The sequence below is a fragment of the Rhipicephalus microplus genome, chromosome 3 (genome assembly GCF_043290135.1).
Source record: "Rhipicephalus microplus isolate Deutch F79 chromosome 3, USDA_Rmic, whole genome shotgun sequence".
Classification (NCBI taxonomy): Eukaryota; Metazoa; Arthropoda; class Arachnida; order Ixodida; family Ixodidae; genus Rhipicephalus; species Rhipicephalus microplus.
The window spans coordinates 63,468,843-63,493,986 of NC_134702.1; the positions used below are offsets into that span (position 1 = coordinate 63,468,843).

A 25,144-nucleotide genomic window follows, 5' to 3' on the forward strand; every position below is an offset into this window, starting at 1 on the left:
GCCATGAGTAGGGTAGGTGACCCTTTTGCACCCCCTGCCGAGGCCCACGCCCACCTCCATCCACAGGACCTTTCGAAAAATTGCTGCACATAATGAGGTTTCGCATTGCCTCCCTGATCAGACCACCTTGAACAATCTCAGATATCACGTGATGACATGATCACGTGAAGTCGCATGACGTTTTAAGGGTTTCACAATTTTACGCGGTGTCTGACGCCATCTATGTTGTCACCACGTGATGATTTTTCGCATCACTCGATGTCGTCGACGCGGGACGCAAACGGTCAAGTTTAACGTTTGATGAGGCACCTACAGTTGTCTCCTAAAACCAAATTCTTTCTTCGGCTTTCGGTGGCGGTGGCGTCAACAAGAGCGACGCGAAAGTTATCGCGTTATCGTGTCCATAAAGTTTCCTAAAATTAACTAGAGGAGAGTCTGGCGCTGCGACCGTTCAGCGACCATGGGAATGAGGAGAAGTACACACATTTGCCCAGTCTTCGTACTTGCGGCTTCGTTTGTTGCTGTGTTTTGGTTGTGTTTTGCCAAAAAAAAAAGATTCAACCCTTTTGAACTTCGTGACCTGATTTGGAAAGGTAAGTCTAAAAGAATAATATGGTGAAGCGCAACCGCTGAGCATTTGCTAATATTTGTTTCGTAAGAAAACAGCTCCAAGCCACACGAACACACGGAGCCAAAAGCAGGCCAGAAGTACGAATATTAGACAAATGTGTGTACTACCGATCATTCCCATGCTCGCTGAAGCGCCGTGCGTTGCAGCTCCCATAGACACTAGCGCCAGAGTTCCCTCTAGTGTAAACTCTATGATCGCGTCACCATAGGACGCCATAGTGACATCACGGATCACAGAATGTGTACGGTCACACACCTTACGCGTTCTGTAACGTTCTGGACCTTACACATAATGTGTAAAGTCATCATAATGATTTAGTGATCATGTCATCACACGACATCGTCGCTTTGCGCTGCCTGTGTGATCGGCCTATACCAATCACGGAGAGCGAGAAAAACCAGGTGAGGTACTAAATGTTTGGAATGCTTCCGCTTATAGAACCAGAGCAAAGTCACTTTAGGTGCGGAAAACCTTCGAATGGGTCGGATAGGAACCAATAAACCGGCTGAATAAAAAAAAAGAGACGGCTTTCGCCTTCAAGTCGTCTTGGGTAAATCCATAAAGAACACTGCGAGTTTTTTTATTGCAGCCTTACTTAGTGTTTATTTTGTTGTTTACTGCTTGGTTATCTTCAATTGTATCTGCTTGTTATTCACCATAAATCTAGAGGCCCCACCTATTTTGGCTTCGCGCACTTCTAGATTTTTTTTTGGGGGGGGGGGAGTTCCCTGCGTCAAGGCAAAGAGTGCTAGTTGTAGTTTCATTATTACGGATACAGAAAGCGATTCTCGCAGTCAGGTAACGTTGCCAACTGATGTAAGTGCTGCTGCTGTATTCTATACATTTCCCACACTAAATGAGCCTTCCACCCTTGCTTTTAAAGTCACAGTCTCACCTTTAGCAGCCTTAAACAGCATTACTTATCAACGCTTTCTGGCTTAAACATACTGTGCCCAGGCACTGAATGCTTATTACCATCATGAGAATGCTCTATTCTGCAGAATATTCGCTTCTGAATACGCCTGAAGTGAGTCCTTCAGATGTTCTGTTCATGGCCGTTTTGGCAAAGGTTACAGGAACACCTGCATGTTTTCTGTGGCTTGGAGAGCCATCTGCATTGAAACGACAAATCACTAAATTAGCATAATCGTGAACGGTAATGATACAAGGGATGGAAACTCAAGCAGTGAAGTAGAATATTGTGTACATTGTGCACACTAACGCCCATTTTGTTATATATTTCTTCCCAGTGTTACCCTTTGCGCAGTCAGGTGGTGAATTTTTATTTTCTTAACGGGAACAACACAGAGACAGTATGTTTTACGCTGTTTCATCAGAAATACTGCGAAATCAAATGTGCATAATGTTCTCGCTTTATGAAGTGCGACAGTGCGCTGTAACTGTGTAATCGGCGCACACTACAGTATATACTCACTTGATGTGCGCTTTATGGGCGTGTTGGTAGCTGGTTTTTACTATACTCTCGGCGTCGTAAGTGCAAAGTTTTTCAGGCAGTGTCATCTGCGCACACAACATTATATACTCACTTGATGTCCGCTTTACGGGCGTGTTGTTAGCTGGTTTTTACTATACTCTCGGCGTCGTAAGTGCAAAGTTTTTCAGACACAACGTTTGAAACATGAAATTAGAATTCTAATCCACCAGCATAGTGGGGCTCGAACCCCTTTATAGGGGTCGGATTTTTACATTGATTATCATGTTCGAAGTGCCACGGTCTTGCACCGCGTATCACGCGGAAGCATATTATTATACGAGCGATAGCGCTTAACACAAAGTACTAATAGTAAATCTGTACGGCCATGCTGAAAATAAAACAAAAGAGAAAAGCTTCCGCTACATGGAAATACGATGAACGAAGTGAACAGGCTCGCCGTGAAGGCCGAGTAATATTTCCAATTCAATGGGCTCTTTCGCTGGTACGTTAGCATTTTCCCGGGTCTCTAATAAGTTTGCTGGCTTTGTGTTGCTTTGCGTTTTGCCTCTTCTATTAGTGCAGATTGAAGCAGGCTTGTCACGCGCGATATTCCCGCAAGGGTGCGTTCGTACGCCCGCGCGGTGCGGGAAACAAGGCGAGCCAACGCTTTCGCGAGCAGACGACACTGCGCCGGCGCTCCGGCTTCCCATAATGCTTTGCGGACAGCCTAGGTGGCGCGCGCCGATTTCTGGAAAAGTCCATTGTGATAACTTGCGCTCTCTTATGGCTGCTGTGTGGCATTTGAAAGAGATATGTGTAGCGTGAATGAAACACGGAGACGAGAAGGCACTTAAGGACATCACGTGCGCCGTATACTGCAACAACGCAGCATGTTTATTTCCAAACTCATACCGCTTTTAAGTCACAGTCGCCAGGCAGACGGAGCACCACGTGGGATCACCGAAATATATTCGCGACAATGTCGCCTACACAAACGAAATCGTAGCAGATGATACCAAGTGTCGCCGCTTACGCCGGAAACCCAGCTCCTTACAGGTGACGATACAATCGAAGGCTTGCTGATGCAAAAATCACAAGAGTGCGTCGATAAGTACGGCTTTCACGATCAAACGTATCATCTCATCCCGACCGACAATTACTGTAATCTGGAACGAAGGCCGGCAACAACAGGCATGAGCTTGAAGAATGAATAAACCTTCCAGCGGCAGTTTATTCGACCTGTAACTGTGCTCTCGCAGTCGTTCAATCACGCATATGCTGCTTTGACCGACATATTGTTTCCCTAATGAAAACGGAACACGTACGATGAGGAATGACCTGGACTCAACAGATGTGTGTGTGTGGGGGGGGGGGGGGGGGGGTGCGCGCGTGCTTTTTCGTGCGCAAGCGCAAAACTTCGTTATCTCGAGATGAATTTGTCATGGCACAGAAATTTCCAACTTTATTAGGCACTGAAACTATTACCGTAACATGGTCCCGAACCGCCACATTCTAGAGGTTATGGACAGCCATTTTTTTTGTACAAGAATATTATTGCCGCATTCCACGAACGTTGACGTAAGATCAAATTTCAACAAGGTAATGAAATCACCAGCGGACACTCCTGGCTCCGAAGAAAACTTGACTAACCCAAATTCGTCAATGCTGCTTTCAACAAGTTTAAGCAATTATGGATGGGGGAGGGTATAGTATAGGTCAGTTACTTCAACTGAGAAAGGTGTTAGCCCTTCATTTGCATAAGTATCCATGAAGCCTAAAACACTATCGGAACTCTTGGTCTTGAACTTTGAGAAGACCAAGTTTGTCTAACAGAAAATCACTGAGTTCTATATGCCAAATGCAGGACTGACACAGAAAAAGTATCAGTTTTGTGAGCTTTCGCATTAAGCTATATATGTAAGCTATTCTTGTTACTCCTTCAAATACCTAAAAGCTCGTACACCATTCATGTTTTTGCACATCTGATTTGCCCTTGCTTTTACTTCGTCAATGACACGTCTTTTTTTTTACGTTGAACACCCAAGAAATGGCTTCATTAGCTTTTTTTACAAGAACGCAAAAAAAAAAAAACAGGAAGCCTTCTCTTTCATCTCCCTGCAAAGCGTATTATCTTCCCGGTATGACAAAACAAGCTTTACAAGAATACGTGAAGAAACAGAATTACAACGGGATAAGGATTAGTGGTTTTGTCTACTTATTGTTTTTTTTAGAAAAAGTTACGACGCCTTTTCTGGGGTGTTCAATGTTCATAAGGGCAGAAAGTTCTATGGAGCAGGCGACCTATTGTTCGCGACATATCAATGATTGTATACATTGAATGTAGCGCACTCCGCAATATTTTCACTTGCCATTTTTATGCCACCGTACAGCTCACATGAAACCTTGCTTTCTTTGTCCATTCCTCTTTGTCATTGGTTTGTCGGTAGTTAACAATAAGAGTACTGGAGGCTCCCAGTCAGAACAGTCAGTTATATCGAATTATGCGAGAGAAAAAAAAAGATAATGAAATGGTAGAACAAAGTATCTGTGGGAAGTAACGCAGCATACTTTTCCTCTCGCATACTATGGACCTCAAAGTGAATACTACAACAAAAAAAAAACATAGTAATGCGCCGCGTAGTCACTGCCGAAACATTTCCTGTATATCCGAGACACTAAGTTTCAGGACGCGGGTTTGTTTCCCGGCCACTGTGGTTGCATTTCTGTGGGAGCGAAATGCAGAGACTACCAGTGGGCCTCGATTTAGCTGTACTATAAATGATTCCAGAATAGCGAAGTTAGCCACTGTGCCGTGACTTATAATCATAAACTTGTTTTTAGCACGTCAAACGGCAGCAGTTATTACTTCTTTTACTTCCTGCGTGAGGCGTGTAGTGCTGTTTGGATCCTTAGAGGCATCGCAGGTTTCTGCTTCTAATGTGGTTGCCTGGATCACCTCAGAGAGTGGCTCATGCTTGAATAAGTGACCATGTCGTATGACATCATCATCTTACGTCGCCTAAATTGATTATGAGGTCATGATGGCATCACCACGCGAGATCGATTCTTTGCATCACCTTGTGCTGATGCTTACGTTAACAGCGGTATTTTTTTCGTAATCGATGAGGCATCTACAGATTTCGCTTTAATATTAACGTTGATGGTGGTGTTATATGCTTTCGACCATCTGGTGTTCCTAAATGTTCGCCTAAATCTAAGCACATGCCTCCATCAAAAATGTTCCTGTCGAGGCCTTCGGCTGGTCCATCTCTTTCACCAACTACGAAGAGTGCTTCTATTAAACCATAAGCTCCTTATGAAGGCCAGTCTTCGGAGTTTTGAGCTCACGAGTTTGCAGCGGATGCCCGCAATCTGCGTCTGTCGTGCCTTCAGGAAAAGACAGCCTGAGAAAGTTTAATAGTCAAGGTAAACTTGGGGTGAAGTTCATTTCAATTGAATAGCACGAACATTGCCTCATGAATGAAGAATTCGACTGATAGCTTTTGCACTATCTACTCGAAACCATGCTACATGGCTGGATTTGATTGACTTGATACGTTATGTTGTGTGGCCATTCGACATGACAATAGAACTTGAGAAGGACGAAGAAGATGATAATTACTCAGGTGTATGCTTTGACAATTTTGCTTTACGGCCCATGGCCAAATGCACGTGTGGTACCTTCAGAGAACTGCCGATTAAGAGCTTTATATTCAAGGTGTATATGATCTCGCCTTCATTGTTTTATACAGCGTACTTAGAATTTGGAGCTCCAATTCCTGCGGAGTACACTAACAGACCAAGCTTCGCTTATTGCTGCTCGAGAACGGTGTACTTTAGTGTGAATAGGGATTGTTTCTGGTTGATCTTCATGAAGTGTTGTTCATTCTGTCGTCCTTATCAATTCAATGAGCATGAAGATGGACGTTGCTACGTTCTTAAATCATCAGCTGTCTTTCTCATAACCAGCGTTGTCAGGCCTCCGCCGTTTTTGCTCGTGAGGTCATTCAGAGATGGTGCGTGGCGGTCGTTAACACGTGTCACCAATCATTAACGCTTTATATTTAAATCAATTTAATTCCTTGGTGATTTACTACGACATTCTAAAAGGGTGTTTAAGGGCGATATATTTGGCTTTTTCAGTGCTTATGTGGTTCCAAGGGGGGAAGAAGGAATAAGCAGTGAATAATTTAAGCATCATCTGGTTGTCTCGTTGTTGAATAAACTCAGCCATCTACCATTCATTTAGAACCTGTAACCATTCATGTGAGGTAAGAAGCTCGACAACGTGCTGCATGAACCGTGGATAATCGTATCAATTAGTTAGAGTCTGATGTCAATAAAGTAGCAGCACGGGAGTTGGCAACTCTGCCTTCTTAAAAAGGCAACATTTTTTTTCCTGACATGATGACAAGTCAACCCTCAGGAAGTGTGTAGACGCTTACAACAAATGCTAATTTATTTTTTATTGATTGCAATCGAATCTATAGAACGGGCTGACATTCGCCGTCGTGGTAATGTTCTTCGTAAGTGATCTAGTCATTTTGCCTGCAATCTTAACTTGACAGACGAACCTTCCTTGTAGCGCAGGAAAACAGGTAGAAAAGTATTTTGATTGGCGTTTGTCCCCACCTATACAGTTCTCAAGTTCTCTTTAACTTGAGACTGAAGTTCTGCCAGAAGTCTTCCGATCTAAATAGAGCTGTCACCACCGATCGCTCTCCTCATGTGCGTGTATAGTGACACCGCCAACACTCTTTGTCGCAGGGCCTACTTAGAAGGCGGACGTCCGCTGACTCTTCGAGAGGCGGCGACTCGGGCGTGGTTCAGCCACCACCGCTAACGCCTCTCCAGGGTGAGTCGCCACCCCCCGGTGCCCGGAGACCCGGAAGGCGACCGAACCCGCGACCCGAGAATGCCGTGGCGCCCAGTGCCGGCGACGCCAACCAAGAAGACAGGTCTGCTGGTGCCGCGAGGTTGGGTCCCAGGCGACCCTCTGCCGACGAGCGAGGCGATGATGCGTCGACTCCCACGGCGACGACGCCCCCGCTTCGCAATGGTCCGCGTAGACGGTCCCGCTGGAAGGCATCCGCTTCTCAAGAGGACGTGGACGCCGGCGTTGCTGAAAGTGGAAGCAACGCGGACTACCAGCTCAGTTCGGATGAGGAGACATCGAAAAGTTGCACGGACCAGCTGACACCTTCGCCTCTGCCACCGCCTGCTCAGTCCTCTCATTTAGGTAAGATATCGCGATGCTTAGAACGGACTCGGAGTTGCGCTGCAGTGCCCGGCGGAGTCTATTATCATGTGTCATGTGGTAATAGCGGTTGTGTCGCTGTAGCGAAATCTGATTGACTGTACTAAACGAAAACATTCCAGCTGTACTCTCTCAGATCTTCAAATAAGTATATGATGGCACGCATCTGTTCACCCCACTGGAGCATAGTACAGACACGCAGCACCTATTGGTAAGTGGGACCACTTCCACGACTAGATGACAGCCGATACTCTACACTGGTCTCATAGCACACATCTAAAGCACAAATATAGAAAAGGAATTATGCCTTAACGTCAGAATTATGCCACAAAAATGTCACACAAATTGACAGGGATTCCGTTTGCTGAGAGGCAGCCGTGCATAAACCAAAACAAGTAACAGCGAGAAAATAAGCTAAACAGTTTTTTTTCCCTTTAAAACGTAGTGTTATGGGCGCAAAAGGGACAAACTAAGGGAATGACGCTTAACCTATCAAGAGAGCGGTATTTGTTTCGCTCATACAAATTATTCCGTGTGATCAATTTCCAGCTGAAGGCAAACAAATAGTGCTAAACAAAAACACATAAAACTCGGAAATAAGCATAACAGTATCGCAATAGCTTGAGGAGCATACAAAACATGCCATATACCAAGTACACGACTTTATATTTTAAATTATATGCACATGATACGCTTCTTATTCGGATGAATCATTGGAAATTGTATTTATGCATGCTGCTGGGCTATGGTACGCATGGCGAAATGAAAAAGTCAATTTTCATGGATGAACAATAAGAGAAAAAGAAATTCTGCCAGTTCTTTCTGCTGAATACAGTAGGTTTCTCTATAGAGCTACCTGTCTGTGTACAGAAAACCACTTTTTCGTGCAGCAAGCCACGAAGCACGTTCTTCAGTTTGCGTTAGCATCTACGGCTTCTGATATATGAACTGATTAATACACGATTATAGTTTTTTTGAGGTGCGTTGTGGGAAACATGCGGGCAAGTGTGACTGTGTTATCACTTTAAAGAAGTCGTCGGTGGACTTGTGGTTGCTGTTTTTGAAGGCTTGAGGCGTTGGAATACAGAAAAAAAAGAAATGATAAAAGACGTGGGTACTGCAACGAACGCGTAACATCTAGCGTACTTTTATGTAACAGTTAACAAAAGAGTTTGATTGAAGTGTTTATAGGTGAGTTAATGTAAAAGAAGAAAAAATTTCCCCAGCCTACCAGTGTCCAATTATATCCAGGCTAAAGACCCTATAGCGCAGCTTAGGAAAGCAGAATCACGTCTGGTGGATCTCGTGTAGTTTTTCCCTTCGTGATTATCCGTCAATCTCGGTTTAACTAACGTATGGTTGATTGTATGTATATTTTGATAATGGTCCAATGAGAAGAATGGGAGCAGAAAGAAGGATTGGAAAATTTACCAACTGAAAGAACCAGGAAGCTAGTGAAAACGCTTGGGGAATCAATAAGATGCTGTAGTGCTTCTCGTCAGAATAAGTGAAGGGCAAGGAAACGTGAGGGTACTCATTCGCGCTGCCATTAAACCTTCCTGTTTAGATCTGATGGTACAATAACCACCCCGTGTAGGTGTTGGTCTCGCGTTTGAATCGCGGTACAGTATGAATGCTCTTGTGAAGCAGGAACCTTCAATTCAAAAAAAAAATTACAGTCTTTCTTGCGCGCACACCTCTGTACTACCGAGAGGTGTCGAAGGCAACCTTTCCCATTCAGGAACATTACCGCTCCTTGCAGACTTCTGCGGAACTAATAGTTTGAGAGGAAAGCATTACAGTCAGCATAACGAAAGTACGACGTGTCTGTCGTGGAATTACCACCCACGTTTTCTTGCGCAGTAAACGCCTGCAATGCCATTCCAACAGAGCTGTGGCTGCGCCTGTTAAGCCGTGCAACTTGCCATCTTTTAAGGCGAAAGTCTTTAATGGCTCATACTGGTTGTGTCCGTCCGTTTGCCTGTGCCCTGAAAAGGAGCCAGTTGTCGCTTCCCCCCGTCACACTCTCTCAGCAGTCACTGAGGGCACAGTGGCGCAATGCCACAGTGTCGCTGCCACAGCAGTGACCTCACCCCTTGCACTGGCACAGTGGTGGCGTCCAACCGTCCATCCGTCCCTGCCTCCTTGCACTTTCTCAGCATTCGTGTGATGGCACAGCGGCGCGCTCGGCAACGTATCTTCGTCAGACGTCTCGTTGCAGCAGTCTAGAGTCGGATGGCTTCCAAGCGGCCAGGTGATGATTTGACCGCCAGCTCTTCGGAGAGACGCCCCAAGAATGTGGAGTCCCGTGATAGAAAACGCCAGAAGAAGAATGGACAAATGCGCATGCTGCAAGGTAACGTGTCTCACCGGGCACGAAGGCCAGGGAAGTGAAACGGAAGCAACACGGCGCGTGGCTTTCGCCGAACGCACTTTGGAATTTACGAAGTCTCCTTCAATATTTTTTGAGGACATATCGGCTACTTCCGGTACAAACCCAGCCAATGAAGTTGTGCCTGTCTTTGAACTTGATCTTCAACCAACGTTAATTTCTTTATCACACGAGCGTCGTCATAACAACGGACCTGCACAGAGTGGGTTTGTCCTCTCACGCGAAACCCAGTCAGTCGGTTCGCGAGAGCCACCAGCCGGCAATTGCGAGCGCTTAGAGATTTCGAATTCTGTCCCGTTAAATGTGGATACTGTGCCGTTGCTTGCCGCGAGAACGTGCAATGTTTCTGCGGGAGAGTTTGGCTTAACCGCACTCAACCAGGGCATTTTTTTAGGGGCCAAGCTTCTTAAGGCCTGGACTGATCATCCCATCGTAATCGTATGTAGCCACCTCTCGTTAGTTCTTGAACCGGACTTAGAGGGTGATACGTGCACATATAACGACATCCATATACGCAGAAAAATGCAAATAGTACGATACTGGAGGACGTCACTTGTAGTATGATAAATAATAAAAATCACAGCATATCCATAGAGTGAATCATGATCATAGGGGCAAAGCTTCCGTCAGTCAGTTTGTGCTTCGATCATTTCGTTCGTTCTTGCTTCCGTCCATGCGTGCGTCCGTCCATCCTTTTGTGCATCCACCCGTGCACCCATATGTGCGTCCGTTCGTCTGTCCCTGCGTTCGTCCATGCGTCCGTCCGTGCGTTCGTCTATGTGTCCGTTCATGCGCTCAACCGTGCGTTCGTCCATTCGTGCATCCGTCCATCCGTCCGCCCATCCGCCCGTCCGTCCGTTCGTTCGTCCATCCATGCGTTCGCCCCTACGTTCAACCATGCGTCCGTCCGTTTGGGCATCGTCCCTGCGTTCTTCCATCTGTCCGTCCGTGCGTCAAACAGACAGACAGACAGACAGACAGACAGACAGACAGACAGACAGACAGACAGACAGACAGACGCACGGACGTGGCCAGTGGATGATTCATGGTTTGCCGATGAAACCCTCCGCAGCTTTGCCCTACTCATCATTCACTCCGTGGATATGCCGTGATTTTTTTACGTGGGCTTGATTTTTCTACAGCTGCAGCCCTGAGTATTTTAGGAAGCGCTACTGAAGGCCACGGTGGCACTTGCGAAACGTCTTATCTGAATTAACTGCAGACGTCACGGATGGATTGGGCGTCAGTTTTGTCGTTTTTTTTTTAGATGCGGCATTTTTATATACTTCAGCAGCCACCACCAACGCGACTGTTTTACTAGTTTTGAACTTTAAGGTTCACATGCAGTAGTTCAAGCGTAGTTGGGCGCTCTTGAAATGCGTTAGTTTCCTTTCGCATCTGCATTGCTACTACGCCAGAATGCCGTGCCCTTTTTCAGTTACGAGGAATATTTTCAGGACTTCTTGGAAAGCGAAGCGCGCGTATTGTTTGCCGAATGCTAAGCGTTGAGATTTTGAAAGCACTGAAGTGGTGCTATTTATGTCGCGGGAAGGGTCAACACCCTCTCTCTCTGATAAGGACGTCATTCGCCGGCTACCACATGCTGAGCAGGATTTAATGCCTCTAACTATGTCTGACTCGGTAAGGTCGTGATTGGTCTCCTTTTGACGTCTTAACTTGTGGAATCGGAAGACAAGAATGCACGTGCCGCGTCGCTTACACATACGTTTCCTGTCATGTCGTTCTTTTTCATTTTCTCGCGTCAGTGTAGTTTTCGAAGAGAAGCTAGACCAAAGACAAAGCCACTATATCGGCACTTTAGTGGTGGTGCTGAGGCTGTTTGTGCTGTGTATTTATGTAGAAAGCGCGCGGCGCTTGCCTGGAAGCGGGGACACTACGGAGGACTTTGAATATCTATCTTGACGTGTCTGAGGTCGGTAGGTTACATGTATTGCGTTGCTTTATTTAGTTTCTTGTTGGCTACGACTGTGCGAAAGGTGTCTGAGCTTTTCTTCCGTGTAATTGTACAAGTTGTATATGACATGATATGTATTCACTATATCTGTAAATTTGCTAAAATTCCATGCGCAACACCGAATTCTTTTCAAGGCTATCTGCTAGAACAGCTTTATGAGTGATTTTTGTTGTATCTGAGTTGGTTATATCGTGTTTCGACTCTCATTTTTATACCGAAAGGGGGGTGACATAAGTATAGTGCGTAGTCTGCCGGTGCCTTCCGGTGGTTTCACTGAAATTGGGAGCGTGATATTGTCTTTAAACGTTGTACACTGAACATCCGGGATGGCATCAGTGACCACTCCTGTGTACCATGACCTGGGAAAAATAAGAGGACTGTTTGTTTCGGTGCAGCTATCTCTATCCTAGCTACATAAGCGGCTATTCATGGCACTCTGCAATGCCGGTTATTTATTGAAGAATGTGTCTTCATCAGGGTTCTCCTTAAGGTGGGTGACAGTGAAAATTCCGGCATCTGCTCCGCTTCACCGGCAGTCGCTGAGGATCAACGCCTACCAGGTTCGATAGATAGCCCATCACTCCGATTGACACCTTTGAAAAGTGTACCATAGGAACCAATAAATAGCAACTTTGCTCGCGCAAAGCAAGCGTGCCTTGCCTTCTGCCACCTAGTAATGTAAAAAGGAGTCTTAACAAGTGGCACTGTGGTTTCAGAGATTTGCCAGCTCCTGTGCCAGTGCCCTAGCTCTGTTTTTTAAGTGCGCAACTAACACATGGATTTATTGAAAATGGGAAGACTGAGAACTGAACGTTATGAAATTTCACGTCCCTTCCCTCAATCTTCAGCTTGAATTTACACCCTTCGAACTTTCTGAGGAAAACTTCTTCCCTAATGTGCTTCAGACTGCTGCCACAGAACCCTGGTCATTGTGATCAATTAATGATCTTGTTTGGAATACTGCCAAATAAGCGTACGTGCGCGTCGGTTTCGGCACCATGTGTGACGTCAAATTACTCCTCTTGCGGATGAGATCTTGTGCATTGAGGGCCGGGATACCCTGCGTAGACAATTGCTTTCGGAAGGCGATCGCGCGAGCGCCGAAGAAGCGAGTGCGTTCAATGTACCACGTGTATATCTTTCCTGTGGCACCGCTTTCCCAGTTGTAGAGTTTCAGCAATTGAATGGAATCGCAGGTGTTGTTTTGTGCTAACCAGTCTCGGGTTACATGACTATTGTCAGTTCCGTCAAAGGAAAGGACATCAATGAGGCCACTCCGAACGTCGCTTATAATCGTAGTCCTGCTTATACGGCTAGCTCTAACAGGTTATTCAGTTACGTACATGCTATTGTATGGCCCTGGTGCACGCATTTTCTTACAGACATAATCGGAGCAAGCATATCTGTCATACTGAAGTCTGAGCATTTTGCACTCGGTTCGCTAAAAGTATTTCCGTTTGTTCGCAAGTGTTCGTCATAGAAAGAATCAAGTGCATGGTGAGGAGAAGAAGAAGACACCAATACTTGTAAATTAAGTTTTTTCGCTTTACTGTTCGTGAGGAGAACAACACCTTATGAAACAGCAAGGGACTTTTTACGCTGTTTAATAACACGGAATGTGACAATGTGAGCCGGTCTCTCCAATTTCAGATACGGCTATCAAATATCTCACAATGTAAGTGATGCTCTGTCCTCACGAGATTATTGAAAACATTATGTATATTCGCTAACTCTAGGGTTGGATTCGTACATCGTCTGAGAATAAAAGGAAGGTGACTTTTTCGTTCGATTGGTCTTATAGGCCAATGCATAAGAGACCCTGCGATTTTTTGTTCAGCCAGCATGGATGCATCGGAAGCGGTGCATCTGGGGCCGCAGTTTACTCATATTCACGTGCAATCTTTCGGTTTCGACAGTTCATCACCGCTATACTATACGTAGCTCATACGCAAGCTTCGGCATACAGCATCGGCTTTCACACACTGAGGCTATATAAACAAAAGCGCAGCCACAATGAACGGTAACCAGAGGTAGGAGTGTCGCGTTGATACTCGTCTTCCGGGACAGTCGACGCTGGCGACTCGGGTTGAAATGAGCGCATGCACCGGTGGCACGACATGACGAAGCCGTCGTCGTCACCTAAGTAGCCTGGGAACTGGGAGGCCGAACGGGCGCCTCTATCGATCTCGTGGAAGAGGAGTACCGTTTCAAAGCCGGACGCGTGGAATACGACGGATTTGGTTATCGAATCGTACCCACCGTCTCGTCGCCGACAAAGGCCGGATGACCGTGTTTTGTGGCAGTGCGCGTATGGTAGAGTGAATGTTCCCTCCTGACGGAGGATCAGTCTTGTCGCATGAGCCAGTCTGGTCTTACACATCGCCGGCGCCGGTTCACCCTACACTGTTTGATATTGACTCTTGGCGTCCCGTCTGGCGAAGTTCGTGAAGCCTCTGGATGTACTGTGGAATCTTGCCTGGTTGACAAGCGTGGTTTGGTAAAGTGAATTTCCATATTTACGGAAACCGCGTGTATCACATTGAGCGTATCCTTGATTATTTGATAGCTTCCATGTGACAGTTAGGCGTGATGTGCTGTATGTGGTGTGACAATGGTATGCTGCACCATGCAAGTGGCAACCGCTGTGGCCAGGTGTTGGAAAATGGGACAGCAGTGAAAACGCCTTCCACAAAAGGGGTTTTTGTCTGATCGCTCGTGGGTTCGATCTAGTGGTTTTGATATTTTCGCTTCCGATCCCGAAGTGAACACTGGATGCTCTTTCTTTTTAAACTACGTGTCGCAGTCGGGATTATTTCAGCCCTGGTAAGGAGGTTGGAAAGAATGTGTGTGGTACACAATCGACAAGAAAAATGACGGACTTTTAAACTTACGGGTGTAAGCAAAACGGTATTCCTTTGTCTGAGCGGTGGTGAACGCCGTGATAACTCGGTATATTCCTGCTATTTCAAATAACAGACAAAATAGGCGAAGAAGTCACTAGACTAGTCTGCTGCTGTTCCCCCCCAATCACCGCTTTGCACCCTCTGTCTGGACTTTGCGACAATATTGTGACGGAGCGAGGTCTTGGCTTACAGGACAGCGTCAACCGAGAGTCGGCAGCCGAACAAGATGTCTGAGTTGCCTCTAGTGCAAGCGCCTAACGCACAGGCGTCTTCTTCATCTTCGCTAAGTGCCACGCTTGCTCCTGTCGATGATGCACCGTAACATCACTCCCCTGCGGCGAAAGCGCCGTCACGGCGCTTAGTACGGCGGCGACGAACGAGGAGGGTGATACGGTTTCAGTCTGGAAACGTGTAGAACGTCTGTCTGGAGTGAGGTGGTCGAAAAGGCATTGTTTAGGGGTGCGATCTCGCAGGTCACGTCACTAAGTTGTCGTAACACTTTGTAGGGGCCATGGTAGTGTGATAGTAGCTTCTCTGATAAGCCGACTTGGCGGTTTGGTGTCCAGAGAAGTACCAGAGACCCCGGCGAGAAGTGCACGCTTTGGTGGCGACTGTCATAGCGGTCTTTTTGCTGCGCTTGCGACAAGTGCAGCCGATCACGGGCAAGCTGACGGGCTGCATAGGCTCGAGAAACGACATCGCTGGCGTACTCAGTAGACAAGGGGGCAGCCGAAGGAAGGAGCGTGTCAAATGGTAATGCTGGATGTCGGCCAAATAGCAAATAAAACGGCGAATAACTAGCTGTGTCGTGCCGTGAAGAATTGTACGCGAACGTGACAAAGGGGAGTGCTTTGTCCCAGTCACGGTGATCTGGCGAAACGTACATTGACAGCATCTGCGTCAGCGTTCGGTTCAGACGCTCGGTCAATCCATTTGTCTGTGGATGATAAGCGGTGGTAAGCTTGTGCTCAGTGGAGCAGGCGCGGAGAATGTCATCCACAACACGTGAAAGAAAGTACCTTTCTCGATCAGTAAGCAGCTGCCGCGGAGCGCCGTGATGAAGAATGACTTCCTACAAGAGAAAGTCAGCGACGTCAGTGGAACAGCTTGTCGGCAGTGATTTAGTGATGGCAAAGCGTGTGGCGTAGTCTGTGGTGACTGCAACCCATTTATTTCCGGAGGTGGACGTAGGAAACGGGCCCAACAGGTCAGGGCCAACACGGAAGAATGGTTCCGTTGGTATGTCAATGGGCTGTAGGAGGCCAGACGGTAGCACAGAGGGGCGCTTGCGGCGTTGGCAGCGGTCGCAAGCAGTGACGTAGCGAACCCCAGAACGATACAGTCCGGGCCAGAAAAAGCGACGTCGCACACGATCGTAGGTACGAGAGACGCCTAGGTGACCGGCTGTAGGTACGTCATGTAATTGTTCGAGAACGCTGGTACGCAGGTGATGGGGAAGCACGAGTAGTAATTCCGGGCCATCAGCGTTGAAGCTGCGACGGTACAGAATTTTGTCGTGCAGTTCGAACAGGCGAACGGAAGGGTCTGTCAGAGCAGAGGTCAGATGCTCGATAATGGAGAGTAACGACGGGTCACGTCGTTGTTCGGTGGAGATATCACCCAAAGCGTGGATGGAGAGAACGAAGGGGTCTGAATCAAGGTCTGTCAAGTCGGGCGTTTCAACCGGATAACGTGACAAACAGTCTGCGTCTGTGTGGAGGCGTCCCGACTTGTAGTGGACCACGAATGAGTATTCTTGCAGACGGAGCGCCCAGCGACCAAGACGTCCAGATGGGTCCTTTAGCGATGACAGCCAGCAAAGAGCGTGATGGTCCGTAACAACGGAAAAAGTTCGGCCATACAGGTAAGGCCTGAATTTCGCCACGGCCCACCTTAAAGCTAGGCATTCACGCTCAGTGATGGAGAACTTCCGTTCGGCAGGTGGAAGAAGACGACTGGCGTAAGCAATCACGCGGTCCCTCCCGTGCTGTCGTTGGCCAAGGACCGCTCCAATTCCATGGCCACTGGCATCGGTCCGAAGCTCTGTAGGTGATGCAGGGTCGAAATGGGCCAGTATTAGTGGCGTAGTCAGCAGATGGATAAGAGCCGAAAAGGCGTCCGCTTGCTCAATACCCCATGCGAAGGGAACGTCCTTCTTTAAGAGATCAGTAAGCGGTCGAGCGATGTCGGCGAAGTTGCGGACAAATCGACGAAAATAGGAACATAGCCCTACAAAACTTCGGACGTCCTTGGTTGAGCGTGGTTCAGTAAATTGTTGTACTACTCGCACCTTTTCGGGATCTGGTTGAACACCATCGGCACTGACAAGGTGGCCGAGTATGGTGATTTGGCGACGTCCGAAATGGCATTTTGCGGAATTGAGCTGGAGAGCAGCTCTTCGAAAAACATCCGGAACAGCTGACGGACGTGTTATATGGCTGTGAAAGGTGGGCGAAAAGACGATGACATCGTCTAAATAACATAAGCAGATGGACCACTTATATCCTCGGAGAAGGGAGTCCATCATGCGCTCGAAAGTTGCCGGCGCATTACACAGTCCAAACGGCATGACTTTGAACTGGTAGAGGCCGTCGGGCGTAACGAAAGCGGTTTTTACACGATCCATGGGGTCGACGGAAATTTGCCAATAGCCGGATCGAAGGTCGATAGACGAAAAGTATTGGGCACCATGGAGGCAACCGAGGGCGTCATCGATCCGAGGCAAAGGGTAGACATCTTTGTGGGTCACTTTGTTTAAATGACGATAGTCCACGCAAAAGCGCCAGCTGCCATCTTCTGAACGAGCACGACTGGGGAGGCCCAGGGGCTGGATGAGGGTTCTATTACGTCTTTAGTAATCATTTTATCCACTTCATTTTGAATTACTTGGCGTTCCTTGTGAGATACGCGATATGGACGCCGCCGTATAGGACGGGCATTACCAGTGTTGATCCGGTGAGTCACTGCAGTTGTTTGGCTGAGAGGGCGGTGGTCAAAGTCGAAAACGTCTCTATATGATGTTAGCAGACTACGGAGGCTGGCAGCTTGCACTGCAGTGAGGTCGGGAGCAATCATCTTGTTAATGTCATCTGCAGGCAGAGTGCAATCGCGGCCAAGACAGGGGGATGTAGTATCGGTGTCTAAACCAGTAACGTTGCAGCTGTCAAGCGGAGATAGGGTGGCCAAAGACATGTCTTGCGGAATAACTTGAGTCAAGAGACTCACGTTGAGTAGTGGTATAACCACTGTATTATTAGCGACGGCGACAACAGTGTGAGCGAGGGCGACGTCTCGGGCCATCAGTACGTCGACTATAGGAGTGACGAGGTAGTCACCGTCGGGCACATGACGTGAGCACGACAAAGTGACATATGTAGCAGCTTGCGGAGGCAAGCGAACGTGGTGACGAGAGCGTAAACGGGGAGAATAGTCTGCTGGAAAATCGGCAAACTGCGGCAGTTCAAGCTGAAGAGCACCAGTGGCACAATCAATGAGCGCAGAATGACGTGACAGGAAGTCCAAACCAAGTATTAGGTCATGAGGACACATTTCAATGACGGCAAACTGAACTAATGTAGGATGACCAGCAATGGACACACGGGCCGTGCACATCCCTTGAACATCAGGGGTCCTCCCATCAGCGACACGAAGTTTGTGGGAAGCGGCAGGCGTGAGCACTTTATGTAGGCGTCGGCGAAGGTTCGCACTCATTACAGAAATGTGCGCTCCAGTATAAGGGCAGAAATAGGCACACCGTCAACGGCAACGTCTAACAAATTTTGTCTCGTCGGAAGCGTCAATAGAGGATTTGTGGAGGGAGTCGAAGATGCAGCGTCACCTCCGGGCGCTGCACCGTTTAGCTTTCCGGGTAGGCAGGAGCGGGGTTGAATGGAGATGACGGCCTGCGAGTCTGCGGTGAGCGAGATGACTGGCGACGTCCTGGAGGCGAACGCGACTGATGACCATGCGGTGACGGAGATCGGCTGTTTAACCTTCTGTAGTTGTTTTGCGGAGAAGGCTGCACGGCAGACGCGAAGCGGGTGCTGTCCTGTCGGTAGTGAGGTTGAGATGAAGTCTGAGGTGGCGAGGACCAGCGGTAATTGCAGTAACGGACGACATGACCGATACGGTGGCAATGAAAACAAATTGGTCGGTTGTCGACGGTTCTCCACGCCACAGGGTCGCGAGATCGGGCCGTGAACTGCTGCTCGCGATAGGACGAGGGTGGACGCCATGAAGCTCGCTGCGGGCTGGGCAAAGCGCACACCGAAAAAATACCTATGCTGGCGAGTTCTTGGTGGACGATAGCTTGAACTATGTTAGCAGTGAGTGGGGTGGTGTCACTTGCAGCGGTGTGAGCCGAAGCAGAGGCAATGGCTTCAAGTTCGCGCCGTACAATTCGGGTCACCTGCTCCGATGAATCTAGAGGTGGTGGCTGTGTTCTTGCACGGTCTTCGCAAGATGATGTTGCAGCCGTATTCGGCAGGCGGGTGAACACGCTGTTAATCCGCCGGATCTTCGCTTGCTCAAAGCGCCGACATTCTTTTATAATGGCGTCCACTGTAGTAAAATTTTTGCAGATGAGGAGGTTGAATGCGTCATCCGCAATCTTCTTAAGAATATGCCCGACCTTGTCAGCCTCCGGCATATCGGCATTGGCTTTGCGACACAACGACAACACATCTTCTATATAGGAGACGTAAGACTCGGTCAAGGTCTGCGCCCGAGACGCGAGCATTTTGTTCGCGGCCATTTTTCTTCCAATCGGCTTTCCGAACAGGTCTAGCATTTTCTCCCTGCACACTGCCCAACTCACAAGTTCTGTTTCATGGTTCTCATACCACGATTTGGCGGTTCCCCTAAGATAGAATAACAGGTTTGCCAGCATAAGAGTCGGGCCCCATCGGTATCGAGTACTCACACGTTCGTACTCTGCCAGCAAATCTTCAACGTCAACTTCATCTGGATCGCCGGAACCGCTGAACGTGCCAGGATCCCGCGGGGGTTCGAGCACAAAGGTTGTGGTCGCAGAAGGAGATGTAGTTACCGCATCATCTCCGGCCGCAGGAACACCAGGAGCAGATGCAGACGCCGTACTCTCCGTCATCATTGTGGAATGACCCTTCAAACGTCGGCCGCTGCGAAGTTCCGTTGCGAGGCGGTTGCCCAGCACTTCCACCAAATGTGACGGAGCGAGGTCTTGGCTTACAGGACAGCGTCCACCGAGAGTCGGCAGCCGAACAAGATGTCTGAGTTGCCTCTCGTGCAAGCGCCTAACGCACAGGCGTCTTCTTCATCTTCGCTAAGTGCCACGCTTGCTTCTGTCGATGATGCACCGTAACAATATGGACGCAACCCCCCCCCCTAAAAAGAGAGAGAGAGACAAACCTCTTAACGTGCACATTCTGATAACACTTTAAAGGCTGGTCATCGAATCGAACCTGTTGTGTCTTTATTATCCACGCAACCTCCTCGCCTCGCGAGGTACTATTTCGCCCGTGCACAACCTTGGAGGGTTTTAGTCAGATGGACCGTTTTGTTCGAGGAGCATACGATGATCTGTTAAGGAAATGCCGTAAAAATTGACCTAAATTTCTGTCCCGTGTAACGAGACAGAAGTTTAGCCTTCAGTTGTGTAGACTTCACCAAACAGTATCACGAAACCGATATTATTAGGCATGTTGAAAATGTTGTGTCGTGCTGTTAAGTATTCTGTAATTCGACCACTGACCACTGACTCAACACTCCAAACTGCCTCCTCAGCCTATGTATTTGTTTTTTTTATTTGCCTCACTATACTTACTGTTATCGTATAACGACCCAATGTAGAGGGTCGTTCACATCCGAGTTGAGCACATCAAAAGTATTCAACGTAGTGAAAGTAAGAAAACTAGAGCCTCTATTCTAATGCTTTAGTGATTTGACCTTTATATGACGTTTAATCGGTGTTTCTATAAACGCTGTAATAGTTTTTGGAATTGTGCCCTGAACATCAGATTTTATGATGTCTTGAATACTATTGTGTTGGGTTCATTTTAGATGTGAACGACCTCGCACATCTAGTGCATTTTGACGGGAAGTGGGCTTGATAGGGCACTAACAAACACGGACAGAAGACGCAGAGCGCTCTTCCTTCCACCATTGTCCGTGTTTGACCCCTTGACCTTGACCCCGTTGACCACTTTTGTGCCTCGAGATAAACACACATCCACTGTAGCCTATAAGTTCCTTTATGGTACGTCTAGTAAGTTGTGCAGAAGATGAGTAGTAAAGGAATGTAAATTTAAGGGGGTTCTTTTCTATGTTAGACACAAAATAAGTGAAAACTGAGACAGTAAAGCCGAGGAATGTATAGGGGATGTTATTGGGTGTAATTGTAATTGTGAAGGAATATAAGTGGACGAAACGGTAACAAGTCGCCGGCAGGGGCTGAACTTTAGACCTTCTAATAACGAGTCCGATGTCCTCGCACGCTTTATTGGAAGGTCGCAGGTTTCGTACCTTTACAAGTTATCTCTAGGTTAGCGCAAAGTTATTTTTTTCGCCCACCTAATTTTTTTGACGTTACATTTCTTGGTATCATTGTTTGTTGCTTCTCATTAATGTGGTGCCGAGCAAAAGAAGTGCGATCGTAAGCCGCACCCGTACCCTGATTATTGTGGACAACCCGTGAATTCGAGCTTCGTCTCTCGGCTGACCAGGCGGCAAGAAGCAGCAGCGCAAGAACTCGGAAGACAACCATCGGCGGGGCAGCAGCAGCAGCGGTGAGCAGCATGGCGACGAGTCGCGCTACAAGCGGCTCGCCCAGGAGCTGCCGGGCTTCAACTGGCTAGAGCAGAAGATTATGGGCCACGGTGGCGGCAACTTCGCCGACGCGTCACCGCCCATATCTAAGCTCGTGACCCGAGTGGCGCCTGCGGTGATCGCTGCCCCTGCATCTGAGGTAAGGCGAGTGACACGCAAAGCGTGTACACCCAACGCTAGCGTTCACGACTGTACTGTGACAAGTGCTTCGCTGAATAGTGAACTAACGAGCCAAACAATGTAGGCTAGGGGCCCGTTGACCTACCGGGAAAATGTGGCCAGAGAAGCTTGACATGCACGCGGCTCACTTACTATAGCATTAATTGGAACTGACAGAGAAGAAAACCGACCCGCCGCGGTGGTCTAGTGGCCAAAGTACTCTGGTGCTGACCCGCAGGTCGCGGGTTCAAATCCCTGCTGTGGCGGCTGCATTTACGATGGAAGCGGAAATGTTGTAGGCCCGTGTGCTCATATTTGGGTGCACGTTAAAGAACCCCAGGTGGTAGAAATTTCCGGAGCCCTCCACTGCGGCATCTCTCATAACCATATGGTGGTTTTGGGACGTTAAACCCCACATATCAATCAATAAATCAATCAGAGAAGAAAACCAAGAACAGTGTAAGGTTTTTTCTGCTAGTTCTAATTATTGAAGTGTCTTACAAAAAACAAATCACTGCCATATCCACAAAGTGAATAACCTTAGGGTAGCTTGCCCGAAGGTGCACGGTGTGCTTCTTTGAGAGACCATTTCTGTAGGAAGGCTTGTCGACGAGTCGGCGCATGATGTGTTACGTCGAAGGCAGCGTTGTCGGGCACGTTCCGCGGCCGCCACTGAGCAGTGTTGGCCACATCGATCGGCACGATAGCCGCCTGTCCCTTTCTGCCATACTGGTCACTTCCGTGAGTCAAACGCCTCAGTTTCATAAAATGATGGACGTACAGTCGCAATCTTTTTGAGAGTGACCACGGCAGCGTGTCGCTTTTGAACTCGCAGCGCTGTTAAGCGGGGGCAGCCAGAAGTATTGCTCGTGCGCAGTGCGGCCAGGTGTCAAAAATTCTGCCGTCGCGCGCATTGCGTCAGGCGAGTTAGAGAATGTCGTCTGCTGCACGCGCACGGAAGTAGGGAAGCCGTGTGCCTCAAAGTGGCAACAATGTATGACTTCCCCTGACATTCCACTCGTTATGCAAGTGAACTTGAAAATAGGTTATTATTGCTGGCTGGCGTTTTTGGGGTCATCGTTGATCTTCAGTGGGCGCTTTCTCCGATTCACATTTCGTGTTCCAGCATACATTGCACTGGTGCAGATTGTAAAAGTATTGAACGAACGCATAGAAAATCGGTGGATCGCAGTGCTCTTCAGCAAGCTTGAGAATTTGTGAAAATATGCGCTAATATGCATGAAATCACATATTTGCGAAACCCTGTTTACGTGGCGGCTGCGAACAAACGCAAGGTTCACCAATAGTGGCAGAATCTTCGAGGGCGTTCTAACTTTGGGTCACTATTTTTTATACCTTCCAAAATGGTAGCAGTTCTTTAGTTTTTCAAAGGGGGTCACGACAAAATACAAGTGTAACATTAAGTGAAGCTATTTCGGATTGCTGTTCCGCCGTGGTGGTCTAGTGGCTAAGGTACTCGGCTGCTGACCCGCAGGTCGCGGGTTCAAATCCCGGCTGCGGCGGCTGCATTTCAGATGGAGGCGGAAATGTTGTAGGCCCGTGTGCTCAGATTTGGGTGCACGTTAAAGAACCCCAGGTGGTCGAAATTTCCGAAGCCCTCCACTACGGCGTCTCTCATAATCATATGGTGGTTTTGGGACGTTAAACCCTACAAATCAATCAATCAATTATTTCGGATTGCTGACACAACTTAAATAAATGAACCAGCCTTTCCTCAAACGTGCACCAAACAACAGTTTGGCTGTTTGGTTCCATCACCTATTCGTTGTACTACAAGAACGCAGAAAAAGAGAAAAAAAAATGACGAAAACCAAGGGACACGGCAGTCATAAAGGCAAGGCATTTGAACTGAAAGCACCCAAATTTTCGTTGCGATCAAAATAGGACCAGCAGGAAGGCCGAAAATCAGCTAGCAGACGACAAACGAGCGCTGCGATGACGTGATGCGCATGAAGTGAAGCTACCCCGCTTGCGCATGCGTTCAGATGCTGTGACGTGTCGTCTAATGGCGCTAGTAGTACTGAAAGCCACGCGCTCCCGTGGTCACTCTCTAAAAGATTGCTGCTGTACTGCAGCTATCAGGCGTTCTTCGATGGGGTTGAGAGTGGGCAGGGGAGGGGGCTTGAAAGGATATCGATACCCGTGCGTAGTACTCATCGTAGTAACTTGTAATGTGCTGCCGTCTTTACAGGAGGAGGGGGGGGGGCGATGATTCTTTAGGGGAAAAAAATGCTTCCAAATCTGCACGTCACACCGCAAATGTCATCGAAAGACGATATCCTCGCGGCTGGAAACTGTTTACAAAACGTTTATTTGATGTTCTGCGCAAGAAAATTGGTGAATGGTATTCTGCAGGCGCTGCGTTAGAGTGCTTCGAGCGTGTAGCGGAGGCGAACGAGCGCATCGAGGCATGTTAGATACAAGTGCCATCTGGCAGTGATCTTCGAAAACAAAGGCGTGCAGCCCGCGGAGAAAGATGCGCGCCAGTCTCGGAGGTGATAAGGTGTGGAACGCAAAGCGACGGGCAGCACCGTGACGTCGTAGCAAAGCGTTGGGAACACCTTTTTCAACATCGTGTCGCACTGTCAGCGCAGCGTGATTAAACGCTACATTTCTTAGAGTTACTTACGTGTGCCTCTTCTAGTATAAAGGCAGACATACAAAACATCGAAGCGTTGTTGTGGCGCCTCCGATATGCGCAATAATTGCTTCTTAAGTGACAATCGCACAACTATGAACGCTAAACCTTGAGCAATATTGTTGGGCGCTGCGGATGGGGTAGGCCATTTGGAGCCGTTTGAGTTATCGTTAGGGCGGCCAAACGGACAAATGTACAGACAGACAGACAGACAGACAGACAGACAGACAGACAGAAAGAAAGAAAGAAAGAAAGAAAGAAAGAAAGAAAGAAAGAAAGAAAGAAAGAAAGAAAGAAAGAAAGAAAGAAAGACGGACAGACAGACAGAACAAAATTTTTCCGTCGAAGGTCCCCAAGAAAGACTATTGTCTTAAAAAAACGGAAAGGTAACCAAGTGGGGTCTGGAGTGCACGATAACTGTCTCTCATGTGAGGACACCTTAAAGCGACGAGAATGAAGTGGACAGTGGTGAGGAGCTGACTGTGCAGGCCACCTAAAACCGATGCGTTGTAGGGAGCCTGCGCGACCGCTCAAACGATGGATGGATAGATCTATCTGGCTGTGCCCTTTAGATGGGGCGGTGGCTCACGCTACCTAGCCATAACTTTAAGTACTATCAATGTATGTTTAACGATTGAGTTTAATTCGCGCCTCGATTGTAGCCACCAATCAGTTAGCCTCCTCCTGGTTATTTCTACCCGTTTAGAGTCTATTTTGCCTTCACTGTCCCTAAATACCAATGCTTTGCAAAATCGGGCGCCATTTTTTTAATATAGGGTGGAGCCCTTTACAGAACATTACTAAATGCTCAGCCGCTTCCTCCTCCTCTCCACACGCACTACATACCGTTTCTGTGCCTTCGTATTTTGCTCGGCACGTCTTGGTCCACAATACTCTCGTTCTAGCCTTGAAGAACTGAGACCTACCCC

The 25,144-nt window shown here is 47.9% G+C and overlaps 1 protein-coding gene across 1 annotated transcript in view; it reads left to right on the forward strand.

Moving 5' to 3' along the window:
• Positions 1-25,144, forward strand: part of LOC119161190 (uncharacterized) — a 197,991-nt gene that overhangs the window by 130,462 nt on the left and 42,385 nt on the right. The window contains exons 3-4 of the mRNA XM_075889646.1: positions 6,834-7,305; positions 21,295-21,536. Coding sequence (XP_075745761.1) covers positions 6,834-7,305; positions 21,295-21,536 — 714 coding nt within the window. The remainder of the gene's footprint in view (positions 1-6,833; positions 7,306-21,294; positions 21,537-25,144) is intronic.